The 21,024-nt window shown below is 48.3% G+C and overlaps 1 protein-coding gene across 1 annotated transcript in view; it reads left to right on the top strand.

Annotated features, from left to right (window-relative positions):
- Positions 1–21,024, top strand: part of LOC139424203 (MYCBP-associated protein-like) — a 46,468-nt gene that overhangs the window by 20,293 nt on the left and 5,151 nt on the right. The window contains exons 9-16 of the mRNA XM_071175882.1: positions 1,752–1,876; positions 5,559–5,647; positions 7,820–8,007; positions 10,258–10,404; positions 17,548–17,664; positions 17,854–18,005; positions 18,582–18,703; positions 19,511–19,680. Of these exons, the coding sequence (XP_071031983.1) occupies positions 1,752–1,876; positions 5,559–5,647; positions 7,820–8,007; positions 10,258–10,404; positions 17,548–17,664; positions 17,854–18,005; positions 18,582–18,703; positions 19,511–19,680 (1,110 nt within the window). The remainder of the gene's footprint in view (positions 1–1,751; positions 1,877–5,558; positions 5,648–7,819; positions 8,008–10,257; positions 10,405–17,547; positions 17,665–17,853; positions 18,006–18,581; positions 18,704–19,510; positions 19,681–21,024) is intronic.

Here is a 21,024-nt window from a genome sequence, read left to right on the forward strand (position 1 = left end):
AGACAGTGGGTAGAAACAGAGAATACATGATGAGATGTAGACAGTGGGTAGAAACAGAGACTACATGATGAGATGAAGACAGTGGGTAGAAACAGAGACTACATGATGAGATGAACACAGTGGGTAGAAACAGAGACTACATGATGAGATGAAGACAGTGGTAGAAACATAGACTACATGATGAGATGAAGACAGTGGGTAGAAACAGAGACTACATATTGAGATGAAGACAGTGGGTAGAAACAGAGACTACATATTGAGACTGCTGAACACAGTGGGTAGAAACAGAGACTACATGATGAGATGAACACAGTGGGTAGAAACAGAGACTACATGATGAGATGAAGACAGTGGGTAGAAACAGAGACTACATATTGAGATGAAGACAGTGGGTAGAAACAGAGACTGCATATTGAGACTGCTGAACACAGTGGGTAGAAACAGAGACTACATGATGAGATGAAGACAGTGGTAGAAACAGAGACTACATATTGAGACTGCTGAACACAGTGGGTAGAAACAGAGACTACATGATGAGATGAAGACAGTGGGTAGAAACAGAGACTACATGATGAGATGAAGACAGTGGGTAGAAACAGAGACTACATGATGAGATGAAGACAGTGGGTAGAAACAGAGACTACATGATGAGATGAAGACAGTGGGTAGAAACAGAGAATACATGATGAGATGTAGACAGTGGGTAGAAACAGAGACTACATGATGAGATGAAGACAGTGGGTAGAAACAGAGACTACATGATGAGATGAACACAGTGGGTAGAAACAGAGACTACATGATGAGATGAAGACAGTGGTAGAAACATAGACTACATGATGAGATGAAGACAGTGGGTAGAAACAGAGACTACATGATGAGATGAAGACAGTGGGTAGAAACAGAGACTACATGATGAGATGAAGACAGTGGGTAGAAACAGAGACTACATGATGAGATGAAGACAGTGGGTAGAAACAGAGACTACATGATGAGATGCAGACAGTGGGTAGACACAGAGACTACATACTGAGATGAACACAGTGGGTAGAAACAGATACTGTTATGTTGTTACCTGTCACCTTGATACTCTGTTCCTGTTATGTTGTGTTACCTGTCACCTTGATACCCTGATACTCTGTTCCTGTTATGTTGTTACCTGTCACCTTGATACCCTGATACTCTGTTCCTGTGATGTTGTTACCTGTCACCTTGATACCCTGATTCTCTGTTCCTGTTATGTTGTTACCTGTCACCTTGATACTCTGTTCCTGTTATGTTGTTACCTGTCACCTTGATACCCTGATTCTCTGTTCCTGTTATGTTGTTACCTGTCACCTTGATACTCTGTTCCTGTTATGTTGTTACCTGTCACCTTTATACCCTGATACTCTGTTCCTGTTATGTTGTTACCTGTCACCTTGATACTCTGATACCCTGTTCCTGTTATGTTGTTACCTGTCACCTTGATACTCTGATACCCTGTTCCTGTTATGTTGTTACCTGTCACCTTGATACTCTGATACCCTGTTCCTGTTATGTTGTTACCTGTCACCTTGATACTCTGATACTCTGTTCAGCCATATTTCAGTGAACAATTACTGTCTGGTTTGTTCCCTAGTTATAGCATGCATCCCAAATGGACCCTATTCCCTACACAGTGCACTACTATTGGCTAGAGCCACAGGACCCTATTCTCTCTCTCTCTCCCTCTCCCAGTCTCTCACTATACTGTCTTCTTCCCCCCTCTCTAGGAGATAGATGGCTTGGAGGTGATTGGCTCAGGCCAGCCCTTCACCTCTGTCACTGTGAAGCAGAGCCCCCTATTGGAGGAGGAGGAGAGGGAGGAGCTTAGGGAGGTGGAGCAGAAGGAAAACCAGTAAGAAATACCCCCCCCCTCCCCATCCTAATTCACTAACAACCAGTTTATCTAGTGGCTCATTGAATCTGATGATATCCTCATGTTGGTCCATTGTAGCGTTGCCGATAGTGACCGTGTGTATTCATTCTGATGATATCCTCATGTTGGTCCATTGTAGTGACCGTGTGTATTGATTCTGATGATATCCTCATGTTGGTCCATTGTAGTGACCGTGTGTATTGATTCTGATGATATCCTCATGTTGGTCCATTGTAGCGTTGCCGATAGTGACCGTGTGTATTGATTCTGATGATATCCTCATGTTGGTCCATTGTAGTGACCGTGTGTATTAATTCTGATGATATCCTCATGTTGGTCCATTGTAGTGACCGTGTGTATTGATTCTGATGATATCCTCATGTTGGTCCATTGTAGCGTTGCCGATAGTGACCGTGTGTATTGATTCTGATGATATCCTCATGTTGGTCCATTGTAGTGACCGTGTGTATTAATTCTGATGATATCCTCATGTTGGTCCATTGTAGTGACCGTGTGTATTGATTCTGATGATATCCTTCATGTTGGTTCCATTGTAGTGACCGTGTGTATTGATTCTGATGATATCCTCATGTTGGTTCCATTGTAGCGTTGCCGATAGTGACCGTGTGTATTAATTCTGATGATATACTCATGTTGGTCCATTGTAGTGACCGTGTGTATTGATTCTGATGATATCCTCATGTTGGTTCCATTGTAGCGTTGCCGATAGTGACCGTGTGTATTAATTCTGATGATATCCTCATGTTGGTCCATTGTAGTGACCGTGTGTATTGATTCTGATGATATCCTCATGTTGGTTCCATTGTAGCGTTGCCGATAGTGACCGTGTGTATTAATTCTGATGATATACTCATGTTGGTCCATTGTAGTGACCGTGTGTATTGATTCTGATGATATCCTCATGTTGGTTCCATTGTAGCGTTGCCGATAGTGACCGTGTGTATTAATTCTGATGATATACTCATGTTGGTCCATTGTAGTGACCGTGTGTATTGATTCTGATGATATCCTCATGTTGGTTCCATTGTAGCGTTGCCGATAGTGACCGTGTGTATTGATTCTGATGATATCCTCATGTTGGTTCCATTGTAGCGTTGCCGATAGTGACCGTGTGTATTCATTCTGATGATATCCTCATGTTGGTCCATTGTAGTGACCGTGTGTATTAATTCTGATGATATCCTCATGTTGGTCCATTGTAGTGACCGTGTGTATTGATTCTGATGATATCCTCATGTTGGTCCATTGTAGCGTTGCCGATAGTGACCGTGTGTATTGATTCTGATGATATCCTCATGTTGGTTCCATTGTAGCGTTGCCGATAGTGACCGTGTGTATTAATTCTGATGATATCCTCATGTTGGTCCATTGTAGTGACCGTGTGTATTGATTCTGATGATATCCTCATGTTGGTCCATTGTAGTGACCGTGTGTATTGATTCTGATGATATCCTCATGTTGGTCCATTGTAGTGACCGTGTGTATTGATTCTGATGATATCCTCATGTTGGTTCCATTGTAGTGACCGTGTGTATTGATTCTGATGATATCCTCATGTTGGTTCCATTGTAGCGTTGCCGATAGTGACCGTGTGTATTAATTCTGATGATATACTCATGTTGGTCCATTGTAGTGACCGTGTGTATTGATTCTGATGATATCCTCATGTTGGTTCCATTGTAGCGTTGCCGATAGTGACCGTGTGTATTAATTCTGATGATATCCTCATGTTGGTCCATTGTAGTGACCGTGTGTATTGATTCTGATGATATCCTCATGTTGGTTCCATTGTAGCGTTGCCGATAGTGACCGTGTGTATTAATTCTGATGATATACTCATGTTGGTCCATTGTAGTGACCGTGTGTATTGATTCTGATGATATCCTCATGTTGGTTCCATTGTAGCGTTGCCGATAGTGACCGTGTGTATTAATTCTGATGATATACTCATGTTGGTCCATTGTAGTGACCGTGTGTATTGATTCTGATGATATCCTCATGTTGGTTCCATTGTAGCGTTGCCGATAGTGACCGTGTGTATTGATTCTGATGATATCCTCATGTTGGTTCCATTGTAGCGTTGCCGATAGTGACCGTGTGTATTAATTCTGATGATATCCTCATGTTGGTCCATTGTAGTGACCGTGTGTATTGATTCTGATGATATCCTCATGTTGGTCCATTGTAGCGTTGCCGATAGTGACCGTGTGTATTGATTCTGATGATATCCTCATGTTGGTTCCATTGTAGCGTTGCCGATAGTGACCGTGTGTATTAATTCTGATGATATCCTCATGTTGGTCCATTGTAGTGACCGTGTGTATTGATTCTGATGATATCCTCATGTTGGTTCCATTGTAGCGTTGCCGATAGTGACCGTGTGTATTAATTCTGATGATATACTCATGTTGGTCCATTGTAGTGACCGTGTGTATTGATTCTGATGATATCCTCATGTTGGTTCCATTGTAGCGTTGCCGATAGTGACCGTGTGTATTAATTCTGATGATATCCTCATGTTGGTTCCATTGTAGTGACCGTGTGTATTCATTCTGATGATATCCTCATGTTGGTCCATTGTAGTGACCGTGTGTATTCATTCTGATGATATCCTCATGTTGGTCCATTGTAGTGACCGTGTGTATTAATTCTGATGATATACTCATGTTGGTCCATTGTAGTGACCGTGTGTATTAATTCTGATGATATCCTCATGTTGGTTCCATTGTAGTGACCGTGTGTATTGATTCTGATGATATCCTCATGTTGGTTCCATTGTAGCGTTGCCGATAGTGACCGTGTGTATTGATTCTGATGATATCCTCATGTTGGTCCATTGTAGTGACCGTTTGTATTCATTCTGATGATATCCTCATGTTGGTCCATTGTAGTGACCGTGTGTATTAATTCTGATGATATCCTCATGTTGGTCCATTGTAGTGACCGTGTGTATTGATTCTGATGATATCCTCATGTTGGTCCATTGTAGCGTTGCCGATAGTGACCGTGTGTATTGATTCTGATGATATCCTCATGTTGGTTCCATTGTAGCGTTGCCGATAGTGACCGTGTGTATTAATTCTGATGATATCCTCATGTTGGTCCATTGTAGTGACCGTGTGTATTGATTCTGATGATATCCTCATATTGGTTCCATTGTAGCGTTGCCGATAGTGACCGTGTGTATTGATTCTGCGGGCGGCAGGTAGCCTAGTGGTTAGAGCGCTGGGCCAGTAACCGAAAGGTTCCTGGATCAAATCCCAGAGCTGACAAGGTAAAAATCGTTCTGCCCCTGAACAAGACAGTTCACTGTTCCCCGGTAGGCCGTCATTGTAAATAAGAATTTGTTCTTAACTGACTTGTTGCCCGGTTAAATAAAGGTTAAATAAAATAAGTAAAAATAAGTTTTAAAAAGTTTACAAATATATATATTCTCATGTTGGTCCATTGGCCAATAGTGACTGAGTGTACATCCCAAATGGAACCCTATATAGTGCAAAACTTTTGACCAGAGCCTTATGGTACAGAGAGCACCTTATTCACTATGTAGGGCCCATAGGGGCCTCTGTTCAAGAGTAAGGCACTATAGAAGCAATAGGATGCCATTTGAGACATGACCTGTCCCTCTGTCTGTTCCCAGTGACCCCCTGTCGCAGTTTGATGATGTCATGCTGGACGCGGTGCTGGTGCCTGCCCTGAGGTTCTGTGGGCAGCCCGCCCGCTGGACAGGCAACTCCACCTCTCACAAGGTACACACACACACTGTTAAACCTGTGGAGCCACCACGTATAGAGGTACACACACACACACTGTTAAACCTGTGGAGCCACCACGTATAGAGGTACACACACACACTGTTAAACCTGTGGAGCCACCACGTATAGAGGTACACACACACACACTGTTAAACCTGTGGAGCCACCACGTATAGAGGTACACACACACACACTGTTAAACCTGTGGAGCCACCACGTATAGAGGTACACACACACACTGTTAAACCTGTGGAGCCACCACGTATAGACAGTAGAATAATAAGACTCTTGTTCATATGGTCTGTTGTTTGGTGAGTCGAGGAGAAATGATACAACACCAAAAAAACTGCATATTATCTCTCCCTCCGTCCTCCTCTAAAACCTCTTCTCTCTCTCCCTCCGTCCTCCTCTAAAACCTCTTCTCTCTCTCCCTCCGTCCTCCTCTAAAACCTCTTCTCTCTCTCTCTCCCTCCGTCCTCCTCTAAAACCTCTTCTCTCTCTCCCTCCGTCCTCCTCTAAAACCTCTTCTCTCTCTCCCTCCTCCCTCTCTCTCTCCCTCCGTCCTCCTCTAAAACCTCTTCTCCCTCTCTCTCCCTCCGTCCTCCTCTAAAACCTCTTCTCTCTCTCTCCCTCCTCCCTCTCTCTCTCCCTCCGTCCTCCTCTAAAACCTCTTCTCTCTCTCTCTCCCTCCGTCCTCCTCTAAAAACTCTTCTCTCTCTCTCTCCCTCCGTCCTCCTCTAAAACCTCTTCTCTCTCTCTCTCCCTCCGTCCTCCTCTAAAACCTCTTCTCTCTCTCTCTCCCTCCGTCCTCCTCTAAAACCTCTTCTCTCTCTCTCTCCCTCCGTCCTCCTCTAAAACCTCTTCTCTCTCTCTCTCCCTCCGTCCTCCTCTAAAACCTCTTCTCTCTCTCCCTCCGTCCTCCTCTAAAACCTCTTCTCTCTCTCCCTCCGTCCTCCTCTAAAACCTCTTCTCTCTCTCCCTCCGTCCTCCTCTAAAACCTCTTCTCTCTCTCTCCCTCCGTCCTCCTCTAAAACCTCTTCTCTCTCTCTCCCTCCGTCCTCCTCTAAAACCTCTTCTCTCTCTCTCCCTCCTCCCTCCCAATCTCCTTCTTCATCCTCCTCTAAAACCTCTTCTCTCTCTCTCCCTCCTCCCTCCCAATCTCCTTCTTCATCCTCCTCTAAATCCTCTTCTCTCTCTCTCCCTCCCAATCTCCTTCTTCATCCTCCTCTAAAACCTCTTATCTCTCTCTCCCTCCTCCCTCCCAATCTCCTTCTTCATCCTCCTCTAAAACCTCTTCTCTCTCTCCCTCCTCCCTCCCAATCTCCTTCTTCATCCTCCTCTAAAACCTCCTTTCTCTCTCCCTCATCCCTCCCAATCTCCTTCTTCATCCCCCTCTAAAACCTCCTTTCTCTTTCCCTCCTCCCTCCCAATCTGCTTCTTCATCCTCCTCTAAAACCTCCTTTCTCTCTCCCTCCTCCCTCCCAATATCCTTCTTCATCCCCCTCTAAAAGCTCCTTTCTCTCTCCCTCCTCCCTCCCAATCTCCTTCATCTTCCTCTAAAACCTCTTCTCTCTCTCCCCCTCCTCCCTCACAATCTCCTTCTTCATCCTACTCTCAACCCTCCTCTCTCTCTCCCTCCTCATTCCCAATCTCCTTCTTCATCCTCACAACCCTCCTCTCTCTCTCTCTCTCTCCCTCCTCCTTCCCAATATCCTTCTCCATCCTCCTCTAAAACCTCTTCTCTCTCTCTCCCTCCTCCCTCCCAATCTCCTTCTCCATCCTCCTCTAAAACCTCTTCTCTTTCTATCCCTCCTCCTTCCCACTCTCCTTCTCCATCCTCCTCTAAAACCTCTTCTCTCTCTCTCCCTCCTCCTTCCCAATCTCCTTCTCCATCCTCCTCTAAAACCTCTCTCTCTCTCCCTCCTCCTTCCCAATCTCTCTCTCTCTCTCCTTCTCCCCTCCCCCATCTCTCTCTCTCTCTCCCCATCTCTCTCTCCTTCTCCCCTCCCCATCTCTCTCTGTCTCTCTCCTTCTCCCCTCCCCATCTCTCTCTGTCTCTCTCCTTCTCCCCTCCCCATCTCTCTCTCTCTCTCTCCTTCTCCCCTCCCCATCTCTCTCTGTCTCTCTCTATCTATCTCTGTACCAGGTGTGATTCTACCAGGTGACAGCAAGCGTGTAGAGTTTATATTTAAGTCGGAGGTCCCAGGCATCAGGACAGAGGTGTGGCGTCTCAACACACACCCTGTCCTGCTGGGCGGAGCCTCCATCCAGGTGACACTGAGGGGCGTGGCTCTTTACCAGGACAAGACCGCTGACCAGAGACACGCCCTGGAGGTCTGTGTAGGGGGGAGGGTGGGAGTAGGGGGAGGGAGGGTGTGTGTGAGGAGGGAAGGAGTGAGGGTGTGAGAAGGGAGGGTGGCTGGGAGGAGGGAGGGTGTGAGGAGGGAGGGAGGGTGTGATGAGGGAGAGAGTGGGTGAGGAGGGAGGGAGGGAGGATGTGAGGAGGGAGGGAGGGTGTGAGGAGGGAGGGAGGGAGTGGGGACGGAGGGTGTGAGGAGGGAGGATGTGAGGAGGGAGGGAGGATGTGAGGAGGGAGGGAGGAGGGAGAGAGAGTGTGAGGAGGGTAGGAGGGATGGTGTGACGAGGGAGGATGTGAAGAGCGAGGGAGGATGTGAGGAGGGGGGAGGGTGTGAGGGAGGGAGAATGTGAGGAGGGAGGGAGGGTGTGAGGGAGGGAGGATGTGAGGAGGGAGGGAGGATGTGAGGAGGGAGGATGTGAGGTGGGAGTGTGTGAGGAGGGAGGGAAGATGTGAGGAGGGAGGGAGTGTGTGGGGAGGGAGGGAGTGTGTGGGGAGGGAGGGAGTGTGTGGGGAGGGAGGGAGAGTGTGAGGAGGGAGGGAGGAGGGAGAGAGAGTGTGAGGAGGGTAGGAGGGATGGTGTGAGGAGGGAGGATGTGAAGAGCGAGGGAGGATGTGAGGAGGGGGGAGGGTGTGAGGGAGGGAGGATGTGAGGTGGGAGTGTGTGAGGAGGGAGGGAAGATGTGAGGAGGGAGGGAGTGTGTGGGGAGGGAGGGAGTGTGTGGGGAGGGAGGGAGAGTGTGAGGAGGGAGGGAGGATGTGAGGAGAGTGCAAGGAGGGTAGAAGGGATGGTGTGAGGAGGGAGGGAGGATGTGAAGAGCGAGGGAGGATGTGAGGAGGGGGGAGGGTGTGAGGGAGGGAGGATGTGAGGAGGGAGGATGTGAGGAGGGAGGGAGGATGTGAGGAGGGAGGATGTGAGGAGGGAGTGTGTGAGGAGGGAGGGAAGATGTGAGGAGGGAGGGAGTGTGTGGGGAGGGAGGGAGTGTGTGGGGAGGGAGGGAGTGTGTGGGGAGGGAGGGAGGGAGGATGTGAGGAGGGAGGGAGGATGTGAGGAGGGAGGGAGGATGTGAGGAGGGAGGGTGTGGGGAGAGAGGGAGGGAGGATGTGAGGAAGGAGGGAGGGAGTGTGGAGGGAGGGAGAGTGTGAGGAGGGAGGGAGAGTGTGAGGAGGGAGAGAGGGTGTGAGGAGGGAGGGAGTGTGTGGGGAGGGAGGGTGTGAGGAGGGAGGGAGGGAGGATGTGAGGAGGGAGGGTATGGGGAGGGAGGATGTGAGGAGGGAGGGTGTGGGGAGGGAGGGAGGGAGGGTGTGAGGAGGGAGGGAGGGTGTGAGGAGGGAGGGAGGGAGGGTGTGAGGAGGGAGGGAGGGTGTGAGGAGGGAGGGAGTGTGTGGGGAGGAAGGGAGGGAGTGGGGAGGGAGGATGTGGGGAGGGAGGGAGGGTGGGAGGAGGGAGGGAGGGTGTGAGGAGGGAGGGAGTGTGTGGGGAGGGAGGGAGGATGTGAGGAGGGAGGGAGGGTGTGAGGAAGGAGGGAGGATGTGAGGAGGGAGGGAGGGTGTGGGGAGGGAGGGAGGGTGTGGGGAGGGTGTGAGGAGGGAGGGAGGGAGGGAGGGAGGGTGTGAGGAGGGAGGCAGGGTGTGGGGAGGGAGGGAGGGAGGGTGTGAGGAGGGAGGGTGTGGGGAGAGGGGGAGGGAGGATGTGAGGAGGGAGGGTGTGGGGAGAGAGGGAGGGAGTATGTGAGGAGGGAGGGTGTGGGGAGAGAGAGAGGGTGTGGGGAGGGAGGGTGTGGGGAGAGAGAGAGGGTGTGGGGAGAGAGAGAGGGTGTGGGGAGAGAGAGAGGGTGTGGGGAGAGAGAGAGGGTGTGGGGAGGGAGGGTGTGTTTGTAACTTCACAGTTGTATTAAGCATAATTGTGTTTGTTTGTGTATTCATGTGTTTATGTGTAATTTTGTGTATGTGTGTTTCTGTGTGTGTGTGTGTGTGTGTGTGTGTGTGTGTGTGTGTGTGTGTGTGTGTGTGTGTGTGTGTGTGTGTGTGTGTGTGTGTGTGTGTGTGTGTCTCTGTGTGTGTGTGTGTCTCTCTGTGTGTGTGTGTGTCTCTCTGTGTGTGTGTGTCTCTCTGTGTGTGTGTGTGTCTCTCTGTGTGTGTGTGTGTCTCTGTGTGTGTGTGCCTGTGTGTGTGTGTGTGTGTGTGTGTGTGTGTGTGTGTGTGTGTGTGTGTGTGTGTGTGTGTAGAGGGAGCTGCAGCAGAGAGAGGCTGCGTCAGTGTGTCGGTCGTTGGTGTGTGCCGTGTTACGAGGCGTCCTCACCCCAGAGAGACCCGGCTCCCCTGCGGAGCTCTACACCACCGAGGAAGAACACTTCCACAACAGGAACCCAAAGGTACACTACACCTTGAAGGTAGACTCAGAGAGATGCACCAAGTAGACACACTATCCGCTCAATTTCCACCACAACTAAGAGGCATCGCCTCTCTGCTGTCGTGGTTCCCGTGGCTACCACGTTGTCGGAGCGAGAAGCGCACCTCTGTGAGAGCAAAGTCTTGCATTGAGCTCATCTTAATATCTGCGATGCTGCTCGTTGCAATCTGGCTGAGTCTACCTTTAACAAAGACGGGGGGGGCAAAGAATGCCCCGCAAAATCAATAGACTATCACGACCACAGACTCCTAAGCACAGAGACACTAAAACAGCTCTGAATGTCCATTCTCTCAGTTCCACACAGCCAGCATCATCACTCTGAACGTCCATTCTCTCTGTTCCACACAGCCAGCATCATCACTCTGAACGTCCATTCTCTCTGTTCCACACAGCCAGCATCATCACTCTGAACGTCCATTCTCTCTGTTCCACACAGCCAGCATCATCACTCTGAACGTCCATTCTCTCAGTTCCACACAGCCAGCATCCTCACTCTGAACGTCCATTCTCTCTGTTCCACACAGCCAGCATCATCACTCTGAACGTCCATTCTCTCAATTCCACACAGCCAGCATCATCACTCTGAATGTCCATTCTCTCAGTTCCACACAGCCAGCATCATCACTCTGAACGTCCATTCTCTCAGTTCCACACAGCCAGCATCATCACTCTGAACGTCCATTCTCTCAGTTCCACACAGCCAGCATCCTCACTCTGAACGTCCATTCTCTCAGTTCCACACAGCCAGCATCATCACTCTGAACGTCCATTCTCTCAGTTCCACACAGCCAGCATCATCACTCTGAATGTCCATTCTCTCAGTTCCACACAGCCAGCATCATCACTCTGAACGTCCATTCTCTCAGTTCCACACAGCCAGCATCATCACTCTGAACGTCCATTCTCTCAGTTCCACACAGCCAGCATCATCACTCTGAACGTCCATTCTCTCAGTTCCACACAGCCAGCATCATCACTCTGATGTGCCTCTCAAATGGAACCCTATATAGTGCACTATTTTTGACGAGTTCCCATAGTTGCAGTAGTGCACTATGTAGGAAATAGGATGCCATTTGGGACACACCCTGATTCATCCTTAACAATCAAATGAGATATGTTGACAATAATTGGTCAAAATATCAGAATTGGTCTGCCTGTGTGAAGATCAGAATTGTGCTGCCTGTTTAAACATCAGAATTGTGCTGCCTGTTTAAACATCAGAATTGGGCTTCCTGTGTAAAGATCAGAATTGTGCTGCCTGTTTAAACATCAGAATTGAGCTTCCTGTGTAAACATCAGAATTGAGCTTCCTGTGTAAACATCAGAATTGAGCTTCCTGTGTAAACATCAGAATTGAGCTTCCTGTGTAAAGATCAGAATTGTGCTGCCTGTTTAAACATCAGAATTGAGCTTCCTGTGTAAACATCAGAATTGAGCTTCCTGTGTAAAGATCAGAATTGTGCTGCCTGTTTAAACATCAGAATTGAATTGAGACAGAAAGAGCTAGGAGCTTGTCTCTGTAGGGACAACACAGGACGCAGCCTCAGTTAGACATTGTATATGTGTCCAAAATGGCACCCTATTTCCTCTATAGTACAGTGTGCACTACTTTTGAACAGGGCCCTGGTAGTAGTGCACTATATAGTAGAGTGTCCGATCAAAAACACATATTTTGACCAATGGGTAAATATGTACATTGTGTAGATACTCCTCTGAGAAAACCAATTGGCCAAACCTCATGTCTCTATGATAATCTGTTAAAAAGTTATTGGAGTTTTTACCCTTGTAGGATGGCCAGAAAGGACGACTAAATCAATGAGGGCCAGATGAATGTTTTTGTCCTGAATCAGGATAATAGCATGGCGTCAGAGAATTAAGACGAACTGACAGGTTCACCGTTGAACCTCGTCATCTTTCTTCTTGAACCCACAGGGCATAAAACAATATGGAGGTCAGATACATATTGATTTAGAGACATGACGTGTAGTATTTTCAAATTACGTTTTGTATACGCTTTTGATATTAATGTAAGATTTCTCACAAAAAAAAACAGGAATATCTCTGTGAAATGTCAAAGGAGCACTTAGCTTTTTGTTTTCAGACTTAGCCTTTTGTTTTCAGACTTAGCCTTTTGTTTTCAGACTTAGCTTTTTGTTTTCAGACTTAGCTTTTTATTTTCAGACTTAGCTTTTTGTTTTCAGACTTAGCCTTTTGTTTTCAGACTTAGCCTTTTGTTTTCAGACTTAGCTTTTGTTTTCAGACTTAGCCTTTTGTTTTCAGACTTAGCCTTTTTGTTTTCAGACTTAGCCTTTTGTTTTCAGACTTAGCCTTTTGTTTTCAGACTTAGCTTTTTGTTTTCAGACTTAGCTTTTTGTTTTCAGACTTAGCCTTTTTGTTTTCAGACTTATGTAACAGTATAATTTTAAACCGTCCCCTCGCCCATACCCGGGCGCGAACCAGGGACCTTCTGCACACATCAACAGTCACCCTCGAAGCATCGTTACCCATCGCTCCACAAAAGCCGCGGCCCTTGCAGAGCAAGGGGAACTACTACTTCAAGGTCTCAGAGCAAGTGACGTCACTGATTGAAACGCTATTTAGCGCCCACGCTAACTAAGCTAGCCGTTTCACATCCGTTACACTTAGCTTTTTGTTTTCAGACTTAGCTTTTTGTTTTCAGACTTAGCTTTTTGTGACCCGCAGAAACGACCACCACAACATGTCAAATCCTCTAAAGTCACTAGGAGAAATCGGCACCGCTACGTCAACAGAGCTCAGTGCTCATTATGGGATGTATTAAGTTACAACATCCAGCTTCTTAGATATAACGATGTGTTAGAGAAAGACACCACTGAACGATTCAGGACATGAAGAATCATATTTGTCTTGGTAAATTATTATTTTTTTACGTAAGGAAGTGAAATTTCAATAACAAAGGGTGTTTTCACACACTCTCTAGGCAGAGTGGGTGGACACGCTATATATAGGGGATAGGTGTTTTCACACAGTCTCTAGGCAGAGTGGGTGGACATGCTGTATATAGGGGATAGGTGTTTTCACACACTCTCTAGGCAGAGTGGGTGGACACGCTGTATATAGGGGATAGGTGTTTTCACACACTCTCTAGGCAGAGTGGGTGGACACGCTGTATATAGGGGATAGGTGTTTTCACACACTCTCTAGGCAGAGTGGGTGGACACGCTGTATATAGGGGATAGGTGTTTTCACACACTCTCTAGGCAGAGTGGGTGGACACGCTGTATATAGGGGATAGGTGTTTTCACACACTCTCTAGGCAGAGTGGGTGGACACGCTGTATATAGGGGATAGGTGTTTTCACACACTCTCTAGGCAGAGTGGGTGGACACGCTGTATATAGGGGATAGGTGTTTTCACACACTCTCTAGGCAGAGTGGGTGGACACGCTGTATATAGGGGATAGGTGTTTTCACACACTCTCTAGGCAGAGTGGGTGGACACGCTGTATATAGGGGATAGGTGTTTTCACACACTCTCTAGGCAGAGTGGGTGGACACGCTGTATATAGGGGATAGGTGTTTTCACACACTCTCTAGGCAGAGTGGGTGGACACGCTGTATATAGGGGATAGGTGTTTTCACACACTCTCTAGGCAGAGTGGCTGGACACGCTGTATATAGGGGATAGGTGTTTTCACACACTCTCTAGGCAGAGTGGCTGGACACGCTGTATATAGGGGATAGGTGTTTTCACACAGTCTCTAGGCAGAGTGGGTGGACACGCTGTATATAGGGGATAGGTGTTTTCACACACTCTCTAGGCAGAGTGGCTGGACACGCTGTATATAGGGGATAGGTGTTTTCACACACTCTCTAGGCAGAGTGGCTGGACACGCTGTATATAGGGGATAGGTGTTTTCACACAGTCTCTAGGCAGAGTGGGTGGACACGCTGTATATAGGGGATAGGTGTTTTCACACACTCTCTAGGCAGAGTGGCTGGACACGCTGTATATAGGGGATAGGTGTTTTCACACACTCTCTAGGCAGAGTGGCTGGACACGCTGTATATAGGGGATAGGTGTTTTCACACACTCTCTAGGCAGAGTGGGTGGACACGCTGTATATAGGGGATAGGTGTTTTCACACACTCTCTAGGCAGAGTGGCTGGACACGCTGTATATAGGGGATAGGTGTTTTCACACAGTCTCTAGGCAGAGTGGGTGGACACGCTGTATATAGGGGATAGGTGTTTTCACACACTCTCTAGGCAGAGTGGGTGGACACGCTGTATATAGGGGATAGGTGTTTTCACACACTCTCTAGGCAGAGTGGGTGGACACGCTGTATATAGGGGATAGGTGTTTTCACACACTCTCTAGGCAGAGTGGGTGGACACGCTGTATATAGGGGATAGGTGTTTTCACACACTCTCTAGGCAGAGTGGGTGGACACGCTGTATATAGGGGATAGGTGTTTTCACACACTCTCTAGGCAGAGTGGGTGGACACGCTATATATAGGGGATAGGTGTTTTCACACACTCTCTAGGCAGAGTGGGTGGACACGCTGTATATAGGGGATAGGTGTTTTCACACAGTCTCTAGGTAGAGTGGGTGGACACGCTGTATATAGGGGATAGGTGTATTCACACACTCTCTAGGCAGAGTGGGTGGACACGCTGTATATAGGGGATAGGTGTTTTCACACAGTCTCTAGGCAGAGTGGGTGGACACGCTGTATATAGGGGATAGGTGTATTCACACACTCTCTAGGCAGAGTGGGTGGACACGCTGTATATAGGGGATAGGTGTTTTCACACAGTCTCTAGGCAGAGTGGGTGGACACGCTGTATATAGGGGATAGGTGTGAGCCACTGCCTGTTCACCCCGCTATCATCCAGAAGGCGAGGTCAGTACAGGTGCATCAAAGCTGGGACCGAGAGACTGAAAAACAGCTTCTATCTCAAGGCCATCAGACTGTTAAACAGCCACCACTAACACTGAGTGGCTGCTGCCAACACACTGACACTGACTCAACTCCAGCCACTTTAATAATGGGAATTGATGGGAAATGATGTAAATATATCACTAGCCACTTTAAACAATGCTACCTTATATAAATGTTACTTACCCTACATTATTCATCTCATATGCATACGTATATACTGTACTCTATATCATCGACGGTATCCTTATGTAATACATGTATCACTAGCCACTTTATACTATACTATGCCACTTTGTTTACATACTCATCTCATTTGTACATACTGTACCCGATACCATCTACTGTATCTTGCCTATGCTGCTCTGTACCATCACTCATTCATATATCCTTATGTACATATTCTTTATCCCCTTACACTGTGTACAAGACAGTAGTTTTGGAATTGTTAGTTAGATTACTTGTTATTACTGCATTGTCGGAACTAGAAGCACAAGCATTTCGCTACACTCGCATTAACATCTGCTAACCATGTGTATGTGACAAATAAAATTTGATTTGATTTTGAGGTGTATTCACACACTCTCTAGGCAGAGTGGGTGGACACGCTGTATATAGGGGATAGGTGTTTTCACACCCTCTCTAGGCAGAGTGGGTGGACACGCTGTATATAGGGGATAGGTGTTTTCACACCCTCTCTAGGCAGAGTGGGTGGACACGCTGTATATAGGGGATAGGTGTTTTCACACACTCTCTAGGCAGAGTGGGTGGACACGCTGTATATAGGGGATAGGTGTTTTCACACACTCTCTAGGCAGAGTGGGTGGACACGCTGTATATAGGGGATAGGTGTTTTCACACACTCTCTAGGCAGAGTGGGTGGACATGCTGTATATAGGGGATAGGTGTTTTCACACACTCTCTAGGCAGAGTGGGTGGACACGCTATATATAGGGGATAGGTGTTTTCACACACTCTCTAGGCAGAGTGGGTGGACACGCTGTATATAGGGGATAGGTGTTTCCACACACTCTCTAGGCAGAGTGGGTGGACACGCTGTATATAGGGGATAGGTGTTTTCACACACTCTCTAGGCAGAGTGGGTGGACACGCTGTATATAGGGGATAGGTGTTTTCACACACTCTCTAGGCAGAGTGGCTGGACATGCTGTATATAGGGGATAGGTGTTTCCACACCCTCTCTAGGCAGAGTGGCTGGACATGCTGTATATAGGGGATAGGTGTTTTCACACGCTCTCTAGGCAGAGTGGCTGGACACGCTGTATATAGGGGATAGGTGTTTTCACACAGTCTCTAGGCAGAGTGGCTGGACACGCTGTATATAGGGGATAGGTGTTTTCACACAGTCTCTAGGCAGAGTGGCTGGACATGCTGTATATAGGGGATAGGTGTTTTCACACCCTCTCTAGGCAGAGTGGGTGGACACGCTGTATATAGGGGATAGGTGTTTTCACACCCTCTCTAGGCAGAGTGGGTGGACATGCTGTATATAGGGGATAGGTGTTTTCACACCCTCTCTAGGCAGAGTGGCTGGACATGCTGTATATAGGGGATAGGTGTTTTCACACCCTCTCTAGGCAGAGTGGGTGGACATGCTGTATATAGGGGATAGGTGTTTTCACACACTCTCTAGGCAGAGTGGGTGGACACGCTATATATAGGGGATAGGTGTTTTCACACACTCTCTAGGCAGAGTGGGTGGACACGCTATATATAGGGGATAGGTGTTTTCACACACTCTCTAGGCAGAGTGGGTGGACACGCTATATATAGGGGATAGGTTTTTTTCACACACTCTTTAGGCAGAGTGGCTGGACACGCTATATATAGGGAATAGGATGACATTTCAGCCACGGTCATTATCAACATTATCAGCCATTACTATAATTATGTGTCATCGTGGCTCTTGTCTTTGAACATGAATGGATTCTCTCTCGATATGTAAAAACAGACAGACAGACAGACAGAAGGACAAAGACTCAGTGATTACTATGATGACGATGAGTTAGGTTCATTCATGGTTCTAGCTGATTTCTGAATAACACCTTCCTCTTTCTGTTGGGTTGTTTAGTGACACACACACACACACACACACACTCACACACACGACTGGCCCATACTGTGTTTGTAACAGTATACTGTTGGTCCATCTCGGTCCTAGCTGCAGTACCGTTATGAGACAGTGGAGGCGCTGAAGAGCCTGTGGCAGCAGGTGACCGCAGAAATAGGAGAAGACAGAGAAACAGCCTGGGACCTCTCTGTGTCTACACTACGACAGGTACACACACACACACACACACACCTCACGTGCACAGCAGAGATGCATCAGGTCACATTCACAGAGTCTCGACCGGGGATGGAACCCCTAACCTTCCGATCTCCGGAGGGACACTAACAACAAGGCCCCTGAGTAGTGGATCTAAGACCTAACCCTCCTCTCCTCTCTCCTCTCTGTTCCCCTCTCCAGGCAGTGCTGGCTCTGCCCCAGGGGGACGGGGAGCAGGATGGACCCCAGGAGAGGCTCACCAGAGAGGGGGCTCTGAGCCTCTATAACACCCTCCTCCTGGAGCTCACCCATCCACTCACACAACACACGCCACTACCACTCAACGCTATAGGGTGAGGAGAAGGGAGGGAGGGAAGAGGGAGGGAGGGAGGGAAGAGGGAGGGAGGGAGGGGTGGAGAGAGGGAGGGAGGGAGGCAGGGAGGGAGGGAGGGAGGGAAGAGGAGGGAGGGAAAGGGAGGGAGGGAGGGAGGGAGGGAAGAGGAGGGAGGGAGGGAGGGAGGGAGGGAGGGAGGGAGGGAGGGAGGGAGGGAGGGAGGGAGGGAGGGAGGGAGGGACGGAAGAGGAGGGAGGGAAGGGGAGGGAGGGAGGGGGCAGGGAGGGAAGAGGAGGGAGGGAGGGAGGGAGGGAAGAGGAGGGAAGGAAGGGGAGGGAGGGAGGGAGGGAGGGAGGGAGGGAGCACCGGTGTGGAGAAAAGAGAAGAGGGAATATTGATGGGGAAACTAAAGAATGAAAGGATACCACAGAAATTGATCAATAGTGCAGTTGATTATTTAAAAAAGTGTGTGTGCGTGTGTGTGTGTGTGTGTGTGTGTGTGTGTGTGTGTGTGTGTGTGTGTGTGTGTGTGTGTGTGTGTGTGTGTGTGTGTGTGTGTGTGTGTGTGTGTGTGTGTGAGTGTTAACCCCTGCAGGTTGCAGCTGTGGAGAGAGCTGTTGGACGGTCTGGTCAGTGCAGCTCTGTGGCTCAGACATCTACTGGGTCTCCCTGAGACAGACACATGGGGGGAACACACACAGGACCACCACCACAGCTGTGAGTCTAACACACAGGACCACCACCACAGCTGTGAGTCTAACACACAGGACCACCACCACAGCTGTGAGTCTAATACACACAGGACCACCACCACAGCTGTGAGTCTAACACACACAGGACCACCACCACAGCTGTGAGTCTAACACACAGGACCACCACCACAGCTGTGAGTCTAACACACAGGACCACCACCACAGCTGTGAGTCTAACACACAGGACCACCACCACAGCTGTGAGTCTAACACACAGGACCACCACCACAGCTGTGAGTCTAACACACAGGACCACCACCACAGCTGTGAGTCTAACACACAGGACAACCACCACAGCTGTGAGTCTAACACACACAGGACCACCACCACAGCTGTGAGTCTAACACACAGGACCACCACCACAGCTGTGAGTCTAACACACAGGACAACCACCACAGCTGTGAGTCTAACACACACAGGACCACCACCACAGCTGTGAGTCTAACACACAGGACCACCACCACAGCTGTGAGTCTAACACACAGGACCACCAACCCAATATCAGCCTGTCTACCACTACAACCCACTATCAGCCTGTCTACCACTACAACCCACTATCAGCCTGTCTACCACTACAACCCAGTATCAGCCTGTCTACCACTACAACCCACTATCAGCCTGTCTACCACTACAACCCAGTATCAGCCTGTCTACCACTACAACCCAGTATCAGCCTGTCTACCACTACAACCCACTATCAGCCTGTCTACCACTACAACCCACTATTAGCCTGTCTACCACTACAACCCACTATCAACCCATTCCTCTCCAGGGGGAAAGATGAAGAAAGAGGAGAAGTTTGAGAAGAAGGCAGGAGCACCCCTGAAGGAGGAGAAGAAGGCAGGAGCACCCCTGAAGGAGGAGAAGAAGGGAGGGAGCGTCAAAGAGAAGGAGGAGAAGAAGGGAGCAGCCAAGCCTGCTGTGAAGGAGAAACCAGTGGAGGTGAGGAACTCACCTAATCTAAAAAATAAATCCCCAAATCATCCCTAACCTCCTGCCCCCTAACCTCCTGCCCCCTAACCTCCTCCCTCCTAGCCTCCTGCCCCCTTCCCTCCTAACCTCTTACCCCCTAACCTCCTACCCCCTAGTCACTTTGTGTATCAAGCTCTATTCCCAACCAGAGACACAATGTATATCTGAAAGGATCATATAGGTGTTAGTAATATAGTGTAACTCCTAGTCTATCAGAGAGTGGTTGGAGCTATTACCAGATGATTTATACCTATCCAATCAGAGAGTGGGGTGGAGCTATTACCAGATGATTAATATTCTATCCAATCAGAGAGTGGGGTGGAGCTATTACCAGATGATTTATACCTATCCAATCAGAGAGTGGGGTGGAGCTATTACCAGATGATTAATATTCTATCCAATCAGAGAGTGGGGTGGAGCTATTACCAGATGATTTATACCTATCCAATCAGAGAGTAGGGTGTAGCTATTACCAGATGGTTTATACTTATCCAATCAGAGAGTGGGGTGGAACTATTACCAGATGATTTATACCTATCCAATCAGAGAGTGGGGTGATTTATACCTATCCAATCAGAGAGTGGGGTGAAGGGATTTATACCTATCCAATTCCTTCGGACCTCTAGTGTCTAGATCAGGGCTCTCCAACCCTGTTCCTGGAGAGAAACCCTCCTGTATGTTTTATCTCCAACCCTGTTCCTGGAGAGATACCCTCCTGTAGGTTTTATCTAAAACCCTGTTCCTGGAGAGATACCCTCCTAGGTTTTCACCTCCTGTAGGTTTTCAGGGATGATTTTAAGTTAAAACCTACAGGAGGTTTTCTCTCCAGAAACAGGGTTGATACCAACACCAGATGGCAGCAAACAGCTGTCTGTCTGTATGTTTGTCTGCCTGACTGCCTGTATGTCTGCCTATCTGTATGTCTGTATGTCTGTCTGTCTTTCTGCCTTCCTGTCTGTCTGCTTGTCTGTCTGCCTGTCTCTCTCATCTTTCTCCTCACTCTCTCTCCCTCCTCTCTTTCTCTTCCTCCTTCTCTCTCCCTCCTCTCTTTCTCTTCCTCCTCTCTCCCTCCTCTCTTTCTCTTTCTCCTTCTCTCTCCCTCCTCTCTTTCTCTCCCTCCTTCCCTCTCACTCCTCTCTCTCCATCTCTCTGATGAATAGTTGAGTCATAGGTTAGCAACAGTTTATTTGTCACCAGGTGCCATGGTAACCGAACACTGTGTGAAAATGTGCATCTGCTCTCAAACTGTGTGTCCAGGTTGTGAATTATGACACCTGTACCGGCCACACACACTACACGCATGTAGGCGGCATG

The sequence above is a fragment of the Oncorhynchus clarkii genome, chromosome 13, assembly GCF_045791955.1.
Source record: "Oncorhynchus clarkii lewisi isolate Uvic-CL-2024 chromosome 13, UVic_Ocla_1.0, whole genome shotgun sequence".
Taxonomy (NCBI): domain Eukaryota; kingdom Metazoa; phylum Chordata; class Actinopteri; order Salmoniformes; family Salmonidae; genus Oncorhynchus; species Oncorhynchus clarkii.